Source organism: Pelodiscus sinensis, chromosome 1 (genome assembly GCF_049634645.1).
Source record: "Pelodiscus sinensis isolate JC-2024 chromosome 1, ASM4963464v1, whole genome shotgun sequence".
NCBI lineage: Eukaryota > Metazoa > Chordata > Testudines > Trionychidae > Pelodiscus > Pelodiscus sinensis.
Window position 1 is genome coordinate 37,604,783 of NC_134711.1, and position 20,725 is coordinate 37,625,507.

A 20,725-nucleotide genomic window follows, 5' to 3' on the forward strand; every position below is an offset into this window, starting at 1 on the left:
GTGCAGCATGACCTGAAACCTCATACTAAATTCAGAGCAATGTATTCCAAGGAAGGTATAGATCAGTTGGATTGAATTCAGAGAACAGCTCAAAATACTCAAAGGGATGAAATGATTGACTTGCGAGGAAAGATTAATCAAACTACAAGAATTTAAATGACGACAGAGGGTGATGCCGGTGGTGGGAAACAAGGAAACAATCTAAATAGTTTACAAATATTTGAAGGTTCTAAACACCAAGGATGGTGGGAGAATATAGCACTTCGGGGGGGATACAGTGGAGGGCAGCATGCAGGTTACAGCTAGGAGTAATGAGACTAAAATCCAATTTTGGCAAAATACCAGAAGTTTCCAGAGAGTGAACTGAATTAAGATAGGGAACAGTCTCCTAAAGACAGCAGCGAAAGCCCCATAACTTGAGGCTTTTAGAAAGATAGTGAACAAGGTGTACAGAAGAGAAGCAACTTAAATTAGTGTAACATTACCAGGTGGGAAATCTCTAATGTATTTTCCTGTAAAACAAGATCAGGCAAAATCAACGTTGTCTATTTGTGCATTTTGTCTTGTACTCCCCTTGGAGACACAGAGCAGCCCCATTATACTTACTTTCCCCTGGGACATCTTGCTGATTATCCTCTGGCTGCTGGGAAATTCCTATTTTTGACAAGATAAGTGTGGCACCATCTCGGACCTTCAAGAAGAAAAACAGAGAATATAAAATTACTAGAAGCAGGCCGGAACCTCATATTTGTGGAGTCTTTCCCCACCTAAGCAGGTTTTTTTTCAGATACCAACCCATTTTCTTATCCTCCACTTATGGCGGAGCCGGGGGGAGGGGGAAGAGAAGGGAGGGGACAATTTGTGACCAGAGGCCACTTCAGAAATTTTTGAAATGAGTCCAGGTTGCCCCAGAAGGGGTGGGGCCAGGACACTTCTGTGCTTCCCCTCCCACAGACCCTGATTGGTCTGTGAGTAGGAGAGCATGTGAAGTCTTTGCCTATGCACCCTAGAGAGACCCACCAGCTGCTCTGAACACCTGGCGGTTCCCTCTAGGTGCCCACGACCCTGGCAATGGGAGGAGACTTTAACCGCTTCCCTCCCCACCCCCAGGTCAATCAGGGCCTGGGGGGAGCATGAAAATCTGCCCTGCAAGGGAGCTCCATGATTAGAAACACCAGTCAGCTGAGCAGCAGCTGGTGGTTGACTAAGTGCTGAGCCCCTTGCAAGGCAGGAGGAGACTTCACACACTCCCACTGCCCTCAGGTCAATCAGGGTTTGGGGCGAGGGGAATGAATGAAGTCTCTTCCCTCCCTGATCCCATTCTGCAAGAAGCACATGGTTTGGGGGCAGGGAGAGTGTGAAGTCTCTTGCTTCCTGCCCTTCGGCGCGTGGCAAGGTCGACTCTAAGCACAGGGTCGACTCTAAGCACAGCGCGCTCCCCCGTCCCTAGGTCCTGATTGGCCTGGGGGCAGGGAAGTAGCAAGACCTCCATGGGCCAGATCAATCCACTTGGAGAGCCGGATCCAGACCGCAGAGGCCCTTTGGCCCACTCCTGAGTTAGGGCCTGGATACTGAGAGGTGCTATACGCACACTAACATTCAGGCTCCTCATCTCCAATAGCCCTCTCCTATGGAAGGGCTCAAGCTCTGACACTTGCTACTTTAGAGGGCACAGGCAAAGCTTTCTCCAAGGCTGATAATGCTATTCAAAACATGGGTGAGAGTTCAATGGCACATAAGCTGTTCGCATGGGCCCTTTGCACCAGCGTTGAGTTCCCCATAAAGGAACAGAGGGCAGATATCTCTGGGTATGTCTACACTACATGGTTCCGTTGACGGAGCCATGTAGATGAGCTTTGTAGACATAGCAAACCTCGTGGGATGAGGTTTACCGGGGCGGTCAACAAAGGCTTTTGATGTCGACCGCCGAGCGTCCAGACTACCACACTGAGCCGACAAACAGCTGATCAGCACAGCGTAGCAGCCATTTTGATGTAAATGAAGCAGCGATTATTTAAATCGCCACTTCATTTTGCTATGTCTACAAAGCTCATCTACATGGCTCCGTCAACGGAGCCATGTAGTGTAGTCATACCCAGAGATATCTGCCTTCTTAGGGAGCTGCTCTGCATCACCTAAGCGGCAACATATTTGCCACCAGGAAAGGGTTAGATAGTGTGTGTGGGGGGGGGGGGGGGGGGGGGAGGGGAAGGGGATGGGACAGTACATAATCAGATCACATGTGCTTGCATATCCTGATGATGAGTGCAGCATGAAACCTAGACATAATATACAAAAAAAATATTTCAGTGCTCTCCCCCTACTCCATCATCCTGCCATTTTTTTTCATATTTCATATATAACCTGAAACATTGTGTTAAGACTGGTTACTTGACTGTGTGTACCAGGGGTTTATAAACAAGATTAAAAAATTACTTTGCTCCACATCAGGGTTTATAGTTCTTAAACGCATCAGTGAAGCAGTGTGTGTGACACAAATGAAAAAAGATCCGGAGAGATGGGGCAGAACACAGAAGAAACTCTGAAGGAAGGATCTGTAGGGATTAGGGCAAAGAAGCAGCTTCCAAAATGGGAAAAGTGGTGTGAGAAGAAGAGTAGGTAGGAATGGCAGAAATATACATCTCCCAAAAATCTGCATTAGCTAAAAAGGTTTCCTGCAGTGAAGTGTGTGTGTGTGGGTGCTGCACCCAGGGGTAGGAAGGCATGGCAGTGGGGAGTTGTAGAGTGAGCCTGTCCTACACTCATCTCACTGTGCTGGTTTCTGCAGTTCTGGTTGTGAGGAGCTGGCTGGCTTTAGCTCCCTGTTCTAGACTGCAATGCCTAGAAAGAAGAGCAGAGCCCAGCCCGTGCTATGGAAGAGGAGCCCTTCAACAGAGATGAATTTTTGGGAGCTAAAGCAAGACAATCCCATGAAATCTGGGACTGCTGAGAGGATATGTAAAGTTCTAGGGGAGTTTTTAAAAACTCATGGTGCAATTTGGAATTGTATTCAGGTGATGCAGAGTATGCCAGGGAGAATACTAGAATTTGACAGATATGTTCTCCCGTTCCAGAAAGCAACATTATGTTTTCTAGTCTCCCTTATTACATAGCTTTTCGAGAGGGACTGGCTTGCCTAAGAGAAGTTTATTCCTGAGACAATTAACCGATATCACCAATTCTCCTTACATTATAATGCATGAGAGTATTGATACGTTTCCACCTGCCATCTCGTTGGGATGTTAAATCCAAATCTGAGAGGATCTGGGCAGTAGAACCTGGACGCCACTCTACAGAGTAATTAAAACAAGAAGAAGAAACAGGTTTTATCCTTATGCAATGAAAACAGTACAGCACTAAAGAGTTTTCTATTAAAAAGAGCCAATGAAACATCATGGAATATTTCAAAAGATACTTTGTTTTAAAATATTTGGGCTTTCCTGCTTCCCATTTGTTTCTTATTAGGAAACTTTATACAGGTTTTGCTTAAAAATTCATGTGATTTTTCTGTTTATCTTTTAATTGAAGTCAAAATCCTAAGTTTAGGACGCCAAATTAATTGCTGTAAAAATTGCTGTCATGTCCAAAACAAGAGGATTAAGGACTTCCTGTGGAACAAACAAAAATCTGTTTTCAGGCAAATGCATTGAAGGAAAAAAAAAAATCAACAGCCTGTCATCTCCTTAAATTATGGCACGAGTTGACATGTCACAAAAAGTGTTTTTCATAATTTTTCATAAGGCAACTGTAGATTTTTCAAACATTAAAGGAAACACTTTCAGAAGTGACTAGTGATTTTGGAGGCTTCGGTCTTTGGATGCCTGACTGGACACACCTTAAAGGGGCATCATTTTCAGAGACTGAGTGTTCCAAATTTTTCCATTTCTGAAAAATCAGTTCCCTTTATGTTGCCATAAGTTAGGCAATCAAAAACTAACAGACTCAAAGTCACAAGTAACTTCTGAAAATCTGTCTCCATTAACTTTACATGAATTAATTGTTCAAGATATCACTGTCACATGAATTACTAAGTGAAACAATGAATATTTCATTGGTTCTGATAATAGGTTTTATTGAAAATTGTTAATGTGCTCTGTGCATTTTTATGAAACCAGGTAAGAGGGCTATTAGGGTACCTGGGCAACCTCTACTGGAAATGCCAAGGTCAGAGAAGGCTGCAAAAGGGACAGCAGATATTCCCACACCGGTGGATAAGGCTTCGCAATCAACAAACTGTTGCTTTCTGAATAGAGTGATTCACTGAATTAATTTAAGGAAATCACTCCCAGATCCCTCAGTTGCAGCAAATTGTTTGCAAAAAACTACCACAAAAACATTTCTCTTCTGGAATCTTCCTAAGGAACAATCCATCTTTTTTTCTGGTCTACAGAAGGATTGCTGTGTGAAGCCACAACAAACTCACTTGAAGCTGTGTTTACACTTCATAGGTAAAAGAGCAGTCACAGAAGTGTGGCCACAGCAGGAGAGCAGGGAGAACGCTCCCAGTGCTCTAGGTAAACCACCTCCATCAAGTGGGCAGACAGAATGGCCGGGCCCCTGGGCAAGATGGTTGAAGGGCCTAGCTTTGTTCTCCTGGAAGGGGCGGGACTGGGCAGTCAGCCCTCAGTGTGCTTGGGCCACACCCCCCTTGTCAGCTCTTAGCACTGCCCAAAGTACACCACCCAGGCTCTGGCAGCGATTTAAAGAGTCTAGGACTCCAACTGTCACTACTACTGCAGTAAAGGCAGCAGCAGCCAGGAGCCTCAGGCTCTTTTTGAATCACCAGGCCCTGGTGCAGTTGCCCTCTTTGCCCCTCCCTTCCTGGCTCCCTCGCAGCAGGCCTGACCTCCATGAGGGTAGTAGCTTACAGTGCCAGGAGCTTGGCTTACACTTGCGCTTTACAGCTATAACTTTCAGTGCTTGGGTTTTTTCACACCCTTGATCCAGAAAGTTGCAGCTCAGTAAAATGCCAGTGTAGATTTAGCCTGAGTTTCCCTTAGCCTAGAATCACCTCTGGAACATTACGAGGATTTTTGCATTACCTCCCTTCATACAATTTGCAGAACTCCATGGTTAATGGCACTCTATTTTCCTCTGAAGCTTTCCTAATTGGCAATATAAAGGTTACCGTGTGCAAGCTTAGGAACACCTCCCTCTTTGGATTTCAGTTAAGTCCAGAACCACCTTTGGGACAAGAGCAATATCCTCAGCAATCACATGCCAAGAGGTGCCTTCTGTCTGTTCCACAGACAGTGGAGGTACATTTTTCTTCATTAGGCACACTGCTATTTGCAGCAGGCAAACCATTTGAACAGTTTTTCCTTCATCAGATAAACTGCTGTTTTTCCATCACACTGAGCTATCTACCTGGTTCAAGCTTACTTTTATAAACTTCATTTGCCAGCAATCCCTTACCCAACAGTGTTGGGAATATCTGCTCTCCCTTTTGCAGCCAGCCCTGAATCACAAAGGACTTAATTTATTTCCCATATAGTAAGTACTAGAGCATCATGCTTAGCGGTGGATTCAGCTTAATAGTTCAAGAACTAAACCTTTGAATGACATTTACTGAAACATTTCAGGAAAGATAAGAGCATCAAATCACTGTTTTCACTGTTATTATACCAGCAACAAAAATAAGAACTTACCTAGAACAACACTGTCAGCTTTTGGCCACTGTGAACAAGACAGATTTCGGTAGACCTGGTCTATTATCTTTTCCTTTACTTGAGAAATAGTATCACAGTTTAGCACTTTCACTGGTACAGAATCAGTGCCTCCATCTTGAACAAACACATTTACTGTCTATGAAAGAAAAAAAATGTGCCTAATTATTAAAAAATATCAGTTCTAATCTGTTTTTCTGGGTGATTAGAGCCTAGGAAGTGCCCATGATGCATTGTGTGTCTCACCACCATGCAGCAATATATGTTTTTAATGAAAAAGTGTTTATCTGCACAGTTCTTCACTATTCTTCAGCCAACTAGCTATTTTAGATGCCAGCCCATTCTTTCTAATATGATAAAATAGAAAATGTACAGATTGGATTTTCCCTTTCTTTGTGGTATCTAATATGACATCTTTTCTGTGTCTTGGGAACTTATTAAGGAAAGTTTTATATAGAGACAGGCATGTATTAAAATACCCTGACCATACACTGTCTGTGTACCACTCAGGTTATCCAATAATGAACTACACAAAGAAAAGTCAGTTTGCTATTTGCTACTTATCATAATAACCCTCAATTATAAAGGGTACCCTTAGGTACTTTATTCTGATTCTCAAGATATCACGGATTCTATTGGTATTCCTCCATGTTATTTATACAGGATGGAATCTCTTCGAGTATTTTTAAACCCAGAATGAACTTTAAATGTGCCCACAGCATAGAGATGATAATCTCAGTCCAGGTAAGACAAAAGAAGAAAATAATGTCCAGAAAGGGGAAATCATCTTAAGAAAAAGGCAGGGACTTTGACCTCACCCTCTGTTGATGGCTGCCTGATTTCCAAAAGCCAAAGTTGTGCAAAAATGTTGGAATTTTCAGGGACACTGTTACACAGACATATTTTAATAGCAGAAATAGCCAGATATGGCTTCTTTCCCCTTTTACTGGCTAGTAGAACTCCCCTCCCTCTCAGATATGGTCTTGGGTGAAGTGATCCCTGCACCTCACGTATTAATTTATGTAGTTAAAATGTGCTACAGTGCAGTGGAATTAAAAACTTTTTTATTGTCCTTAGCCAGAACTTGCTAGCTAATTGTATTTCTTTGTCCTATCCCCATTTATTATGTTAATTATATATGATTTTGCTGTCAGTTGAAAATATAGTGTGTCACTGTAACAACCGATGAAAAACATACCCAATTTTTTAAACAAAAATAATTACTGTAAAATGAATAAGTAGCATATACAGTGTAGTTCATCATCCAGTTTCAAGCAGATGTGTGCAAATTAAATTTTGTATTTATCTACTTAAAGCAGCAAGTGCTCCATAAATGTCTGCCCAAACTCATCCACTCGCATAAGTAGCACAAATATATTTTTATCGTAAGTCAAGCATATTATCCCAATATTGTTTAACAATATTAATCCACTTTTTTTGTCAAAAGACTTGCGATTTTTTTTGTTATAAGTACAATTCGAGAATGCAATGAAATTTTGGCCAAATCGGATCTAATGTTTGCAATACGTATCTATGAGAATTCTTCTTTGGCTTGGGTTTGATTCGCATTCACATATCTCTCTTTCAAACTGCATTCATAAAACTTAATTGCAAAAGCCTCCAGGTTAAAAGATATTATAAGAATTATTGCAGTAAGTGACAAATGACATATGATAAAAAAATATCTTGCTCATTAAACATGAGACAATGTAAACCATTTTTGCCCAGTCCGAGTGGTACTATGAGGCAAACTCTTTAGCTGAGACAAACATGAAAGCATCACTAGCCCCCCCCCCCAAAATCTATATTCATGAAGTTACATTTTGTTCTTTATCCAACCCCCACTCTCAAGCAATCTGTTAAGTACAGCCGCTGTAGGTCATGTGTAAGAACAATTCATAAAGCAAGCTTTCCATGCTGCCACCCCATCCAGAACCCTTTGGAATAGATCAAGAATGCGCTTTTAACCAAAGGTTTTTATTAAGTTTCATCCACACCATAGGTCTGTCATTGCATGTCTCACACAGAGAAAATTCAAAAAGGCTGCTAGTTGTGTCAATAATAAAGCCAGAGTAATCACATCAGAGTGACTTTCAAGGTAAAAGAAAATTCTGTGCTGCTCTTCTGGGAACAATTCTGAGCATTATGTGTGTTCATTAGACCATGTGTTATATAAACAAGCCAAGATTTGCAAAAACATATTACTAGATTTAGATTTACAATAATCTTTAGAGGCCTAAAGAAATTACCTGATACAAGCCATGAGAGTTAGAGATTATTCATAGGGTCTGATTCCTGTCCCATTGATGCTGATGTAAATCAAGAGCAACTCCACTGACATCAATGGAATTAAACCAATATTAAAATGTTGTAAGAGAATCAGGCTAATGGAATTTACCTCAAACTTCTTCAGAGACTGGGGGTGCTCTGATCTGGGGACTTACTTCCAAGTCCTTCTACATAGCTCTTACTTCTTTACCTATTGCCCACATTTCCTAGCTCTTATTGTTATAGAAAGACTGTATGGATAGAAACTTACATTCCATTGTATTCAAGAGGAAAAGCTTTATAGAAATTAATGATTTAGCAGATAAGCTACTTACCAACTGTGTATACTCTACATCATCTCCTAGTAACCCTGTGTCATTCAATGTATATTTGGCTTTCATTAGCACCGCATCAACGGGGCCTTTTTCCACCTGGTGTTTGATTGCCTTGAACAGTTTATAAAGAGGCTCTCCAGCAGTGTCCTTTTTAAGGGAAAAAATAAAATAAAAAAAATGCAAGGTATTATCAATGCCATATAACTAAGTATTTAATGAAGGAAAAGTATATGCATAAGTATATGCTTTCATCTCCTACCTTCAGATATTGATATAAACAAATAGCCATCCAATTGGATAACATCCTCTCCACAACAGTTTCTGATCTAAAAAACATGAAAATCGAAAATACTTGCTGGTAAGAAGGCAATTTTCTTTTTAAGTGTTGCCTGAAATAAAATATTTCTACTCTTACAGCACTTGTTGTCGTCATGCAATAATTTTACAGAAGTTCTTTAAAGCATGTGCCTGCATTAAATAAGGCTTTGCACTGTTCAATGTTCGTAGATACTTTCAGCTCCTTACTTTTAATGAAAGGTACCATATAGTCAAGTCAGAAGTTTTTTTCCATGTAGTAAGAATAAGTGCTTAAAGGAAACCTACACTTTAGTTACTGAGGAACAAAGTAATTGCAACAAAATACAGTACACAGAGCAAGAGATGAAATTCTGCAATTTATTAAGGATTAAGAAATTGTTTTAAGAGCATTCACTAGGGAGATATGGCCAGAATGCTAGATTATCTGGTATACAATTAAATAAGAGGTATAAAAAAATTCAATATTGCATTTTTTTCATGGAGAGATATTTGAGCAAGTTTATTCCAACCTCCAAATTAAATTATATGGACAGGAAAAATGTCTCTAGCTGCTCTTAAAACAAATAATTCCTATTTATTTTTGTTCCCTAATGTGCTCAGGTATGTCATCATAATCATTATTTCTAGACAGTCTACAGCATGACACAGAAACTCTGAAAAACACCACACTGGAAATGTAACAATGGTGCAAAAAAATGAAGGACTATAGAAAACAAGACAATCATTCAAACCTTCTGAGCATCAGCTTTGGGTTTTTGGCCACAACATACTGCTCCATCAGCTCTAAGAACAATGTCCTCATGATGTCAGTATAGTATTCTAGCTTTCCATGTAAAGCAACTGTCAATAAGGATGCAAAGTAAACTTTTTCTCTGGCAGAGAACTCCCTCTGGTTCTCCAATGTATGAATAAACTAAAACAGAAAAAAGCAAATTTAGCTTTGCATCTGAAACTGGTCATGAATCGTTTCAAGAACATATCAAAACATACCTGGCACTACAGGAGAAGGAAAAAAATAAAAAACTCAAAGTTTTGGACAAACTATGTATAAATAAGCTCTCTCTCTGAGACAGTTTTAAACACACTGTCTTCAGGGTTAATTCAACTAATATATCTAGGTCTTCAATATATTATGAAGTATTTGTTTAAAAAAAAAAAAATCTCTGCACTAAGTTTAGCCTTCGTCCTCCTGCCCCCCTCCCAAAGAAACCCTCAACCAAATATAAAAACAAACCCATTTCAATTACAAGAATTGTGAGCTAAATAAGTAAACTGAGTATTAGAACATGTTTTCCTCTACTGCAGACTGTAACACTCCTTTTACCAATAAACATTAAGGCCACGCTTAAAAAATAGCTTCTCGCTCCCTATTTAGCTACATATAAAAAGCAGCCTGATTTACACGGAATGCCAGGATTTAGCATATTTGTGTAAGCAGTTGTGCACTCATCAGTTTTGAAATAAGGACACTTTTTTAGATGCCTATATATGGACTTATGAGTTAAACTTTAGGCATATCTGTGCTAAAAATGTACATGCCATTCTACATGTGCCAGTCAAAAAGCATTTTCTGAAAAGTACAAGGTGAGCTTTAAGTGACTCTCATGTCAATACTCACATTGATAAGAAATGATTTGCTATTCAGTAGATTGGAAAACTGATTTAGAGCCTGTTCCACAGTGTGCTGTCTTGCCTCTGGAATATCCAGTTTCCCAGTAATCATTACATCTTTCTCTCCATCTTTTGAGGGCAAGAAGAAGACCCTGTCTGTGTACATTTTATAGTCCAACACAGGAATTCCCGCTTCACTGATATCATTGGTCTGATCTTCCATCTCTATCATTAGATCTAGAGTATACAATATTTCAAGTTTAGAGTTAGTTTTAGAAACCATACTGTGTTTTGTTTTCATTTGACAATGAAAGCATTTTATAGTAGGAAAAAATGATTAAACGTATTTGAAAAAATTTCCTCTTCCACATTCATTATACTTTTTCCTTACCATGTTTACCGATTGCAAAAGCATGTTCCCTACAACCCATAATTTCTTCCCAGATAAACCTGTTGAGACACGGACTACTTAGTGCTGTCTGAGGAAGCACAGAGGATGTCTACTCAGAAATTTAGAGCTTGTGACAGTGAGTCTCAGTACCTGGGCTTAGAGTTGTAGGCTCCTGGTCTCTAAGGAATGGAGTGAACTACAGAGTCCAGGCTCTGAGATTGGCTGTCACAGGCTGCTACTTGCTGTGTCTAGGCATAAATAGGCCTGGATTGATAACCGGGGCTCCTACTCTGCATCATAATACATAGGATAACAATCATCCTCATTATCACAGTATTATCTATTACTGATATATTGTAAGTGGAGAATTGTAAATTTACCGTAGAATCAGTAATTTTTGAATGCTAGGCTTTATGTGCATATACACACACAAGCAAAGGAGAAAAAAGATATTGTGGCCAACTACTTTTTTTGTATTTGTATATTTTCTATTCCTTTGAGTCCACATCATTGTGAAAGTTTCCTGTTAAGTCTTTTCACGGTAGCTGGTATATTGAACCAACGAGCAATAGCAACAGGAAGTATAAAAATAATCATTTTATTAGAAAAAGGGCAAGAAGGAAGAAAGCAAAACAGTTGATTGAAAATGATGAAAACACTTCAGTGAGACCCAAAAGCTTTCAAGTTCTTGACACAGAAAGCAATTAGGAGGTCACCTTTCCACAAAGTGGTTATTTTAGCTGGAGGCTTTCCAATTGCCTGATACTGCTGATTGACCAGAATACCATGTTAATTAATATAATGGCTTGCCATCTTTGCAATTTTTATTGACCACATAATTGAGCCTGGATCTTCTTATTCAGCCAATTTTAAGAAAGAAAACATCTTCTGGTTTCAGGCTTCATGCTATGTGTGTTCTCCTACCTTAATCACCACTTCCTTTACTATGGCTGGTCTGATGCACGCAGGCAGAATCCTTCTGAACTTACCATCATCAGTATTATATAAATCTAAAAACTATTCTCATTTATGTGCTTTACTTTACTATTAGCCAAAACAACATGCATCTTCTATGTTAGATTACACCTGCTGGAGACAATTTGGGCTCCTACTGTGCCCAGAGAGTCAGTAGTGATGGAGTAGGAGGAAATTAACCCTACACTCCAGCAGGCAGCAGTACTCATTGCATCCCTCTAGGAGCTCTGGCAGGGGACAAGCAGCTTAACATTCCAGAAACTATTCTGAGAAACTGGGGGTAGAAAGAAGAGGGATTACACAAAGGCAAGCTGGTGAGGAACATTAATAAACAGAGGGATCCAAAGCAGAATCTTGATCTTCAGCCCTTCAAATTTCAGAATGGTATTGGAAACTGAAGTCCTCAATCCAAACAGTTTCTATAGAGATTTGGGATCGGTAGCGTCCAAACTTGGAACATGTCAGTTTTGCAGATGTGACTCAAGTACAATGGGAAAAACTACTCTGAAAAGATTTTGAGAGATTTACATTATTCAAGATGGCAAAAATCTAGAGAGAATCAATTCCAAATCCTAACCCTGAGTATCCTAAGCCAAATTTAAGCCATTTTCAGATTCAACTACCGTTTTTCCAACCCCTCTCTATAAGAAACAAGTCATTTCTCTATAGTAAACAAAAAAAAAGCTTTATTACAGAAGAAAAGTGCTTGCGTATAAACAAATACAATATTTTAAACAGAGATATGACAGGTCAAGGTAATCAGGCAGGCCAAAGTTTCAAACATGGATGCTTCAATTCGACACCAGAGTAAGTAGACTGGTATCAGGAGGTTTCGAGCCCTTACAGATTTCACTGCTTTCCGTCAGGTCATGTCTATTTACATACAGTAAAGAATGAACCAATTCCTTAAATCAGGTTCTGTCAGCTAAATTTGTGTTGCTTCTCTGATTTTCCCAGTCTTAGATATGTCACTCTATCGACACATCCTTTTTGTCCCACCAATTCGTACATTTGGTGGTTTTCCTAACATTGTAATTTTTATTACAATAAAATGTGCCATTTTATCAGCTGCGTAAGTGCAGACTACAGATACTTGTTGTGAAACAGGTGACTTTTCAGTACCAGTGGCATCTTCTTAATAGCAATAATAAAATACCTGGTTTCTATTTCCATTTGCTTATTTAACTACTTGTGTATATTTTATCTTAAAAAATTACTTGTTCCTTTAATACCTTTCACTTTGTTTTATGTTTTTATGGCTTTTATAGAATCATAGAACATTAGAACTGGAAGGGACCTTGAGAAGTCATCGAGTCCATCCCCTGCTCAGCCAAGCACTGTCTAGACTCTAGATCATCCCTGACAGGGGTCTGTCTAAACTGCTCTTAAATATCTCCAATGATGGAGATTTAACAACCCCCTCCCCCCAGATAATTTATTCCAGTATTTAACTATCCTGACAGGCAGGAAGTTTTTCCTGATGTCCAACCTAAACCTCCCTTGCTGCAATTTAAGCCCATTGCTTCTTGTGTCTTTTAGATTAAATTATTAGAAGGATATGTATCATACAGTGATATCTGCAAACAAGAGGAGTTATATTGGCTTGTAGTAACTCCCAGGAAACAGTTTAAGCAAGAAAAGAGAAGTAATTTTAGCCTATCTTAAGACTTCTTATTAAGGTTCATTAAGAAATATAACACTAATCATACCTGTGAATTCTTTTTTGCACCTATCTCTGACACTTTCTTCCAAACCTTCAAGCTGTGACTTGATTTTTTCATATTCACGTTCTGCTTGTTGGCTTTTTCGCCTTTAAGGAATAAAGATAAGATTTGGAAAAGTTATTAATGGTTAAAGGGAGGCATATTACCACTGCACTGAATGGGAAGGCTGATGGCTCAGAGGAAAGCCGTTTCTTTTCCTTGTTACCTTTAACCACAAAAGTGGAAGAGATAGTGGGTCAGATCTTCAGCTAATGTAAATCATTGTAGCTCTACAGTGGAGCTGCTTACACAGATTGGCTAAGGATTGGGCCCAATGATTTTAAACTTATTAAGTTACATTTTAAAGATCAGTGAGCACATTTTAAGCGAGGGGTGGGTAATAATTTTTGGTAGGGGGAACTCCAAGAATTTAATAAGTGGTTGAGGGCCACATCTCTCCATTATATTAATGGAGGATGTGTGGAGTCTGGGAGGGAGGCTGGTTACAAGAAGGGAGTTTTAGGTAAGGGACCGGGATTCAGGAGGAGTGCGTGGGATCAGGAAGGGAGTATGGGATGTGAAATCCCATTTAATCAGTTAACTGGTTAAACAAGAGTGGGTCAGGAAGGCCAGTTCCAACCTGCTGGGCTGGAGTGACCTCTCTACCCACCACAGCTGGGCTGGAACAGCCCCTGTGACACAGGCAAGGTCTTCTCCAACCCAGCTGCTTCCAACCCCATGTTGGGCTCCCAGCCCATAAGCCTATTTATTAAGTGATCAATACTGTTTCTCTTTGCAGATGAGAACAGTTTGCTTTTCTGTACCATCAACCTTCTCCTTCAGAATTTTGGGACAGCAATAACATCTGAATAGAAGAGCACATCTTACCTGTAGCAGTAGATGGAAATGATGATAATGAATACCATAGGAAAAATTACTGATGGCAAAATCACCTCCAGAGGTATGTCACTCACACGTGTGTCATATTCCACCCTTCCTAGGATCCATTCTCTGTTGCCAAATTTCACCTAAATAATTAAATACATATTTATATCTGCCTCAAAATAATGCTACAGGAAGATTATTCAATAATTTAGCTGCTGTGTTTTAGTTTCCTAGTAATAGATATGATCTACAGAATTCCTAGTCCAGATTGCCAAAAAGGAATAATAAATATTGAGACAGAAATTTTCTGCTGATGTAAATGTGCATAGTTCCGCTGAAGTTAAGGAACTAATGGAGCAGCACCTGTTTATTCCAGCAAGTAATTTTGCACTTATTACATAAAATAAAAAATAAAAAACATTACTATAACAAAGGAATTTAGGCCCAATCCTACAAGCACTTACTACCCAGAATAGTGTTTGACTGTAACAGCAATAGTCACAATAGAGAACTCTGTGCCTAGTTCCGAGAGGGGATAGTACTGTAACCCTTAATTAAGGTGGCAATCAACAACTTGGGTCATTCTATTTATCTGTAATCCTTCTACAAACAGCAGGCAGAATCTGGAAGTGGTGTGGCATCACAAGACAACTTCCTTTATATAATACACCACTGAAGAATAAACCTATACAGGTAGGAAGCTATTGTACCAGTTCCACAAAGAGTAGTCCATACCCTTTTATCTATGCACAGATTATATAGACAACACAGAACATACAATGAATTCAGGAAGGTTGTTGGTTGTATCTCTCTTCTGTCTTCTCTTTGGCTGAGGTTGTACTTCAGGTGGTTCACAGTACAAGTCCTTTTCAGTCAATGTTTTTATGTTGCAGGGTTCTTCCCCCACAAAAGCTTGAGCCTCCTCTCTCGTCATGGCTTTGTTCAGATTACTGCCCTAGACAGAAAATATATGGCTGTCATTTTAGCTACAAAACCAGAGGGCAAGAGTCCACAGGTTACACAACCTTTTGTATCCCCTCAGAACAAAAACAACAAAACAAACAAACAAACAGTTCTGAAGCACCTTAGAGACTAACAAAAGTATATAGTATCCAGAACATTAGTGGGCAAAACTCACATCCTCAGATGAGCAGTCTCTGGTCATCTGAAGAAATGGGATTTGCCCTTGAAAGCTCACAATACTATCTATTTTTGTTAGTCTCGAAGGCAGGGGTGGGCAACCAGTTACAACCAAAGAGCCAAAATAATGGTGGATACAGTGCAAAGAGCCGAGGGAAAGAAGTTGAGGGAAACCCCCCCCCCCACGCACACTGCCCGCCTTTCAGAGCCGAATGTGGCCCAAGCAGGCTTCCGTTGGCCGTAGCATCAGATCTCACTGCACCAAGAAGCACCCTGCCCAAACAAGGAAAAAAAGGTCAGAGCAGGGGACCATGAAAAGAGCCGCAGGTGCGGAAGCCATAATTTTTCCTTTGAGAGCCGCATGTGGCTCGCAAGCCGCAGGTTGGCCACCCCTGCTCTAAGGTGGCTCCAGGACTACTTTTTTTTTCTTTTTCTTTTTTTTAAACAAAGTTACAGACTAATATGGCTATCCCTCTGAAAACTTTTGTGCGGTGCATTTTCAACAGAGGATGTAATTCTGACATTGATGTGAAGGAGGAGAAAAAAATACCCCATGGCTTTTACACTCACAAGAAATCTATTAATTCTCTAGGAACATAGCTAATTTTTAAATTCCAGATTCCAGCAGCGAAGGGCACCATGCAGTTTTCAAAGAATGAAAGGGAAATGTCAGACTTACCCTGCATTGTCTGGGCCCTTCAGGGTAGGGGGCTGGCGGTATGGGGAGTTCAGGAGTCAGGGCAGAACTGGGCCTTGGGGATGTGTGTGGGGGGGGGGGAGAAGGGGAGCATGGCAAGAGGCTGGTGGTGTGTGAGGTGTGTGCGCAATAGTGAGGTCTGGGGGGTGAGAAAGGATTCAGGGGAAGGGTCTTTCTCTCCCCTTCCCTGACCCCCAGGAGCCTTCTGTCTCTCCCTCCTGCCCCGACACAAGAGGCCTTCCCTTCCACTGATGCTGCAGCCAAGGGAGCAGTCATCTGAAGCAGCCTCTTGTCCACCGGGAGCCGGGGCCTACTGTGGTCAGGGGCTGCTCCAGCAAGGGCTGGGAGCCAGAGGCAGCCCTAACACCCGCATAGGACTGGGAGCTGCTGACAGATAGCTCCAGATCAGGGCTAGGGGTGGGAGCCCCATGGGCTGCGCCCCAACCCAAATCCCACTTTAATTGGTTAAACATTAGCCCAACCCAACATTTAACTAGTTAACTGATTAACCGAGATATTACACCCCTACCACTTACTCAGTCTGATGGCAGGCAAGATAATAGAGACCCAGTGCTGTTGGCCACTCTCTTGGTGGTGTGGCTGCTCTGTGTGGCCACTCTGCATATAGCTCTCCCCTGTGCTCACTGCCTTCCAGTGGCCACACTCAGTAGTACATCCCTCTTCTCTGTGCTCCTCCCTTTCCATGTTATGGAACACAGTCCCATCCCCTGCACTTCTCATTTTCTTAGCACTACCAAAACCTGATCTTGTGTTAAGTTAGGGTAAGTGGAAAGGGCATACTACATTTGATGGTCCTAGCTCTTACTGTTTAAGAGTTCTTAACACCGCAGGCTGAAGAGGGCAGTACAGAACAAGAAAGAAAACTGGCAGAATGTAACCTCTAGCAGAAGGAAGCCAACTTAGGTATCCCCAATTCCACTAGAGGTAAGTAACCACTTTTAGGCTCTCTGCACAAGCACTTCAATGGAGAATGCTTTGGCAGGGACCTCTCAGGGAAGAAATGAGGAGACACCATTTACCAGAAGGTATGGGATGCATAGTCCTAGGGATGCAGGTTCCATGACCACCACCTCCAAAAGAAGAAGATGGGTGGTGGTGGTCGAGGTCTCCCTCCTAAGAGGGACTGAGGCATCCATCTACCATCCAGACCTGGAATCTTGAGAAGTGTGCTGCTTACCAGGAGCTAGAATTCAGGTTGTGACTTCCAAAACTGATCAAACCTTCAGATCGATAACCCTTCCTGCTTCTCCATGTGGGAACTAACAATACGGCCAAGAATGACCTTGAGCAGATCACTGCAGATTATGTAGCGCTGGGAAGAAGGATCAAAAAATTTGAAGTGCAAGTGGTGTTCTCTTCCATCCTCCCTGTTGAAGGAAAAGGTCCAGGCAGGGAGCGTCGAATCGTAGAAGTAAATGTGTGGTTGCGCAGGTGGTGTCAGAGAGAGCGGTTTGGTTTCTTCCATCATGGAACTCTGTTCCAGGCACAAGGATTGCTAGGAAGAGATGCCTCCGGGACTGGATGGCATTCATCCAAGGGTTCTAAAAGAACTCAAATGGGAAATTGCTGAGCTATTATCTGTGGTTTGTAACCTATCCTTTAAATCAGCTTCCGTACCTAATGACTCGAAGGTAGCTAACGTGACACCAATATTTAAAAAGGACTCTAGAGGCAATTACAGACTAGTAAGTCTAACTTCAGTACCGGGCAAATTAGTTGAAACAATAGTAAAGAATAAAATTGTGAGGCACGTAGAAGAACATAATTTGTTGGACAAAAGTCAACATGGTTTCTGTAAAGGGAAATCATGTCTTACTAATCTATTAGAGTTCTTTGAAGGGGTTAAACATGCAGACAAGGGGATCCAGTAGATATAGTATATTTAGATTTTCAGAAAGCCTTTGACAAAGTCCCTCACCAAAGGCTCTTGTGTAAATTACATTTCCATTTCCTTTCATGGATTGAGAACTGGTTAAAAGACAGGAAACAAAGGGTGGGAATAAATGGTAAATTTTCAGAATGGAAAGGGGTAACTAGTGGTGTCCCCCAAGAGTCAGTCTTGGGACCAGTCCTGTTCAACTTATTCATAAATGATCTGGAGAAAGAGGTAAGCAGCGAGGTGGTATAGTTTGCGGATGATACCAAACGGTTTAGGATAGTCAAGACAGAAGCAGACTGTGTGGGACTCCAAAAAGATCTCACCAAACTGAGTGATTGGGCAACAAAATGGCAAATGAAATTTAATGTGGATAAGTGTAAAGTAATGCACATCAGGAAAAATAACCCCAACTATAGGTACAGTATGATGGGGACTAATTTGTCTATGACAAATCAGGAAAGAGATCTTGGAGTTATCATGGATAGTTCTCTGAAAACTTCCACGCAGTGTGCAGCGGCGGTCAAAAAGGCAAATAGGATGCTAGGAATTATTAAGAAAGGGATAGAAAATAAGGCACAGAATATCTTACTGCCCCTGTATAAAACTATGGTACGCCCACATCTTGAATACTGTGTACAGATGTGGTCTCCTCACCTCAAAAAAGATATTTTGGCTTTGGAAAGGGTTCAGAAAAGGGCAACTAAAATGATTAGGGGTTTGGAACGGGTCCCATGTGAAGAGAGGGTAAAATGACAGACTTTTGAGTTTAGAAAAGAGGAGACTGAGGGGGGGATATGATAGAGCTATGTAAAATCATGACTGGTGTGGAGAGGGCAAACAAAGAGAAGTTATTTATTAGTTCCCATAATAGAAGAACTAGAGGACACCAAATGAAGTTAATGGGTAGCAGGTTTAAAACTAATAAAAGAAAGTTCTTCTTGACACAGCGTGTAGTCAACCTGTGGAACTTCTTGCCAGAAGAGGCTGTGAAGGCTAGGACTATAACAGAGTTTAAAGAGAAGCTAGATAATTTCATGGAGGTTAGGTCCATAAAAGGCTATTAGCCAGGGGATAGAAATCGTGTCCCTGGCCTCTGTTTGTCAGAGGCTGGAGAAGAATGGCAGGAGACAAATCACTTGATAATTGTCTTCAGTCCACCCTCTAAGGGGCACCTGGTGCTGGCCACTGTCGGCAGACAGGCTACTTGGCTAGATGGACCTTTGGTCTGACCCAGTATGGCCATTCTTATGTTCTTATGTAAATTATAGTGGGGGAGGTCTAGGTTGGATAGTACGAAAAACTATTTCACTAGGAGGGTGGTGAAGTACAGGAACGGGTTACCAAGGGAGGTGGTGGAATCTCCATCCCTAGAGGTTTTTAAGTCTTGGATTGACAAAGCCCTGGCTGGGTTGATTTAGTTGGGATTGGTCTTGCCTTGGGCAGGGGACTGGACTCAGTGACCTCCTGAGGTCTCTTCCAGCCCTAAGATTCTATGATTCTTCTACCAACAGACTCACAGAGGGACAGACAGACATTTCTAAAATAAATAGATTATAATGATAAATCAATGTCAGCGATGTCTTGTCAAGTTTACCTGTGCATGAATAAGTTTGTTGACTTGTTTTTTGATGCCATCGGTGAAGTTTTCAAATGTTGGATCCGCAACATATTTAAAGGGGTCCTTGTCATTTTTTAGATCCAAATTGTGACCATCCATTTTAATACATGTAGTGATCTTATAGTTTTCTGGATCCTCTAATATTGGTGGAGAAGAGAAGACTATTGTGCTGTCATTGATTTTTGTAATATTTTGTCCTTCAAACTAAAAAACAAACAAAAAAAATTTGATTGAACATTTATCGCCTATAAATAGAGGCCAGAGAATAGGAACTTCTACACCAAACACAAGTGAAATAAAAAGGTGAAGATTCTCAGTTATTTTTGTAAAAGATAAAAAAAAAATCATTGGATAAAAACAAATCATTGCTTCAGTGTAGGTCAGTAGTTAGGCCTAAAGCAACACACTAAGCTCTGAAAACTCCCAAAGTTAGCAGAAAGTTTGTGTCAGTAATTGAATTTTATGGATGTGAAATATTTTGGAGTGGTTTAATGTGGAGAACAGAAGATTGGGAGTGGGTGAGTATGTAACTCTTTAGCTTTAATCCAGACCATCTTTGACTTGCCTATAACCTTGAGCACATCACTTGGCTTCTCTGTTATTTATAAATGACTTGAAGACATTAAGTACAATTTATGAATAATTTACATTAACACCAACCAACTAGTCACCCTAACTCACAGCAAATCTTATCTTCACCCACGATGAATGTTTATTTCTAAGGCACTTCATACTTAAAAATTTCTGGATTCTAACAATATTAGTTTTGTATATATAATTCTCCCCATCTCATTCCTTTGCACGAGGTGTTCCTTGATACTTATACAAACAATAGGAATCCTCTTCAACCAATCATTAACATAAATCACAACAAAAAAACCAGCAGCTGTCTTTATGATCTTTATGTCTTCCTACAACAGTCTTCACAGTCTCTTAACACAGATGTGATTGTATCATTCCTAGTTAATTTTGGATACTATCAGAATACAAAGTGAATTAAAAAGTAAACAAAAGATTGACAGATAATATGTATAGTGCCTCCAAATAGATGTTTTTAATACATCAGAATAAATATACGCAGGGGGAACAAATACTTGAGAACAATAAACAGAGGTTTGCTAAGGAAAAATGTTTCCATGAGTTTAGTGTAGGCCTGATACAGTAAAACTTCATCTGTTAATACACATCATAGTTATTGCAGAAAATAGATTACTAAAG

General features: G+C 40.5%; 1 protein-coding gene across 12 annotated transcripts in view; it reads right to left on the reverse strand.

Annotated features, from left to right (window-relative positions):
• PLXNB2 (plexin B2) overlaps window positions 1–20,725 on the reverse strand; it is a 346,990-nt gene that overhangs the window by 20,247 nt on the left and 306,018 nt on the right. For all 12 annotated transcript variants that reach the window (XM_006122609.4, XM_075928258.1, XM_006122610.4 and 9 more), the window contains 11 exons: window positions 19,484–19,711; window positions 14,931–15,107; window positions 14,156–14,295; window positions 13,274–13,374; window positions 10,206–10,435; window positions 9,319–9,500; window positions 8,529–8,595; window positions 8,270–8,416; window positions 5,649–5,805; window positions 3,190–3,290; window positions 607–691 (listed from right to left, as the gene is read on the reverse strand). In XM_006122609.4, coding sequence (XP_006122671.2) covers window positions 607–691; window positions 3,190–3,290; window positions 5,649–5,805; window positions 8,270–8,416; window positions 8,529–8,595; window positions 9,319–9,500; window positions 10,206–10,435; window positions 13,274–13,374; window positions 14,156–14,295; window positions 14,931–15,107; window positions 19,484–19,711 — 1,615 coding nt within the window. The remainder of the gene's footprint in view (window positions 1–606; window positions 692–3,189; window positions 3,291–5,648; window positions 5,806–8,269; window positions 8,417–8,528; window positions 8,596–9,318; window positions 9,501–10,205; window positions 10,436–13,273; window positions 13,375–14,155; window positions 14,296–14,930; window positions 15,108–19,483; window positions 19,712–20,725) is intronic.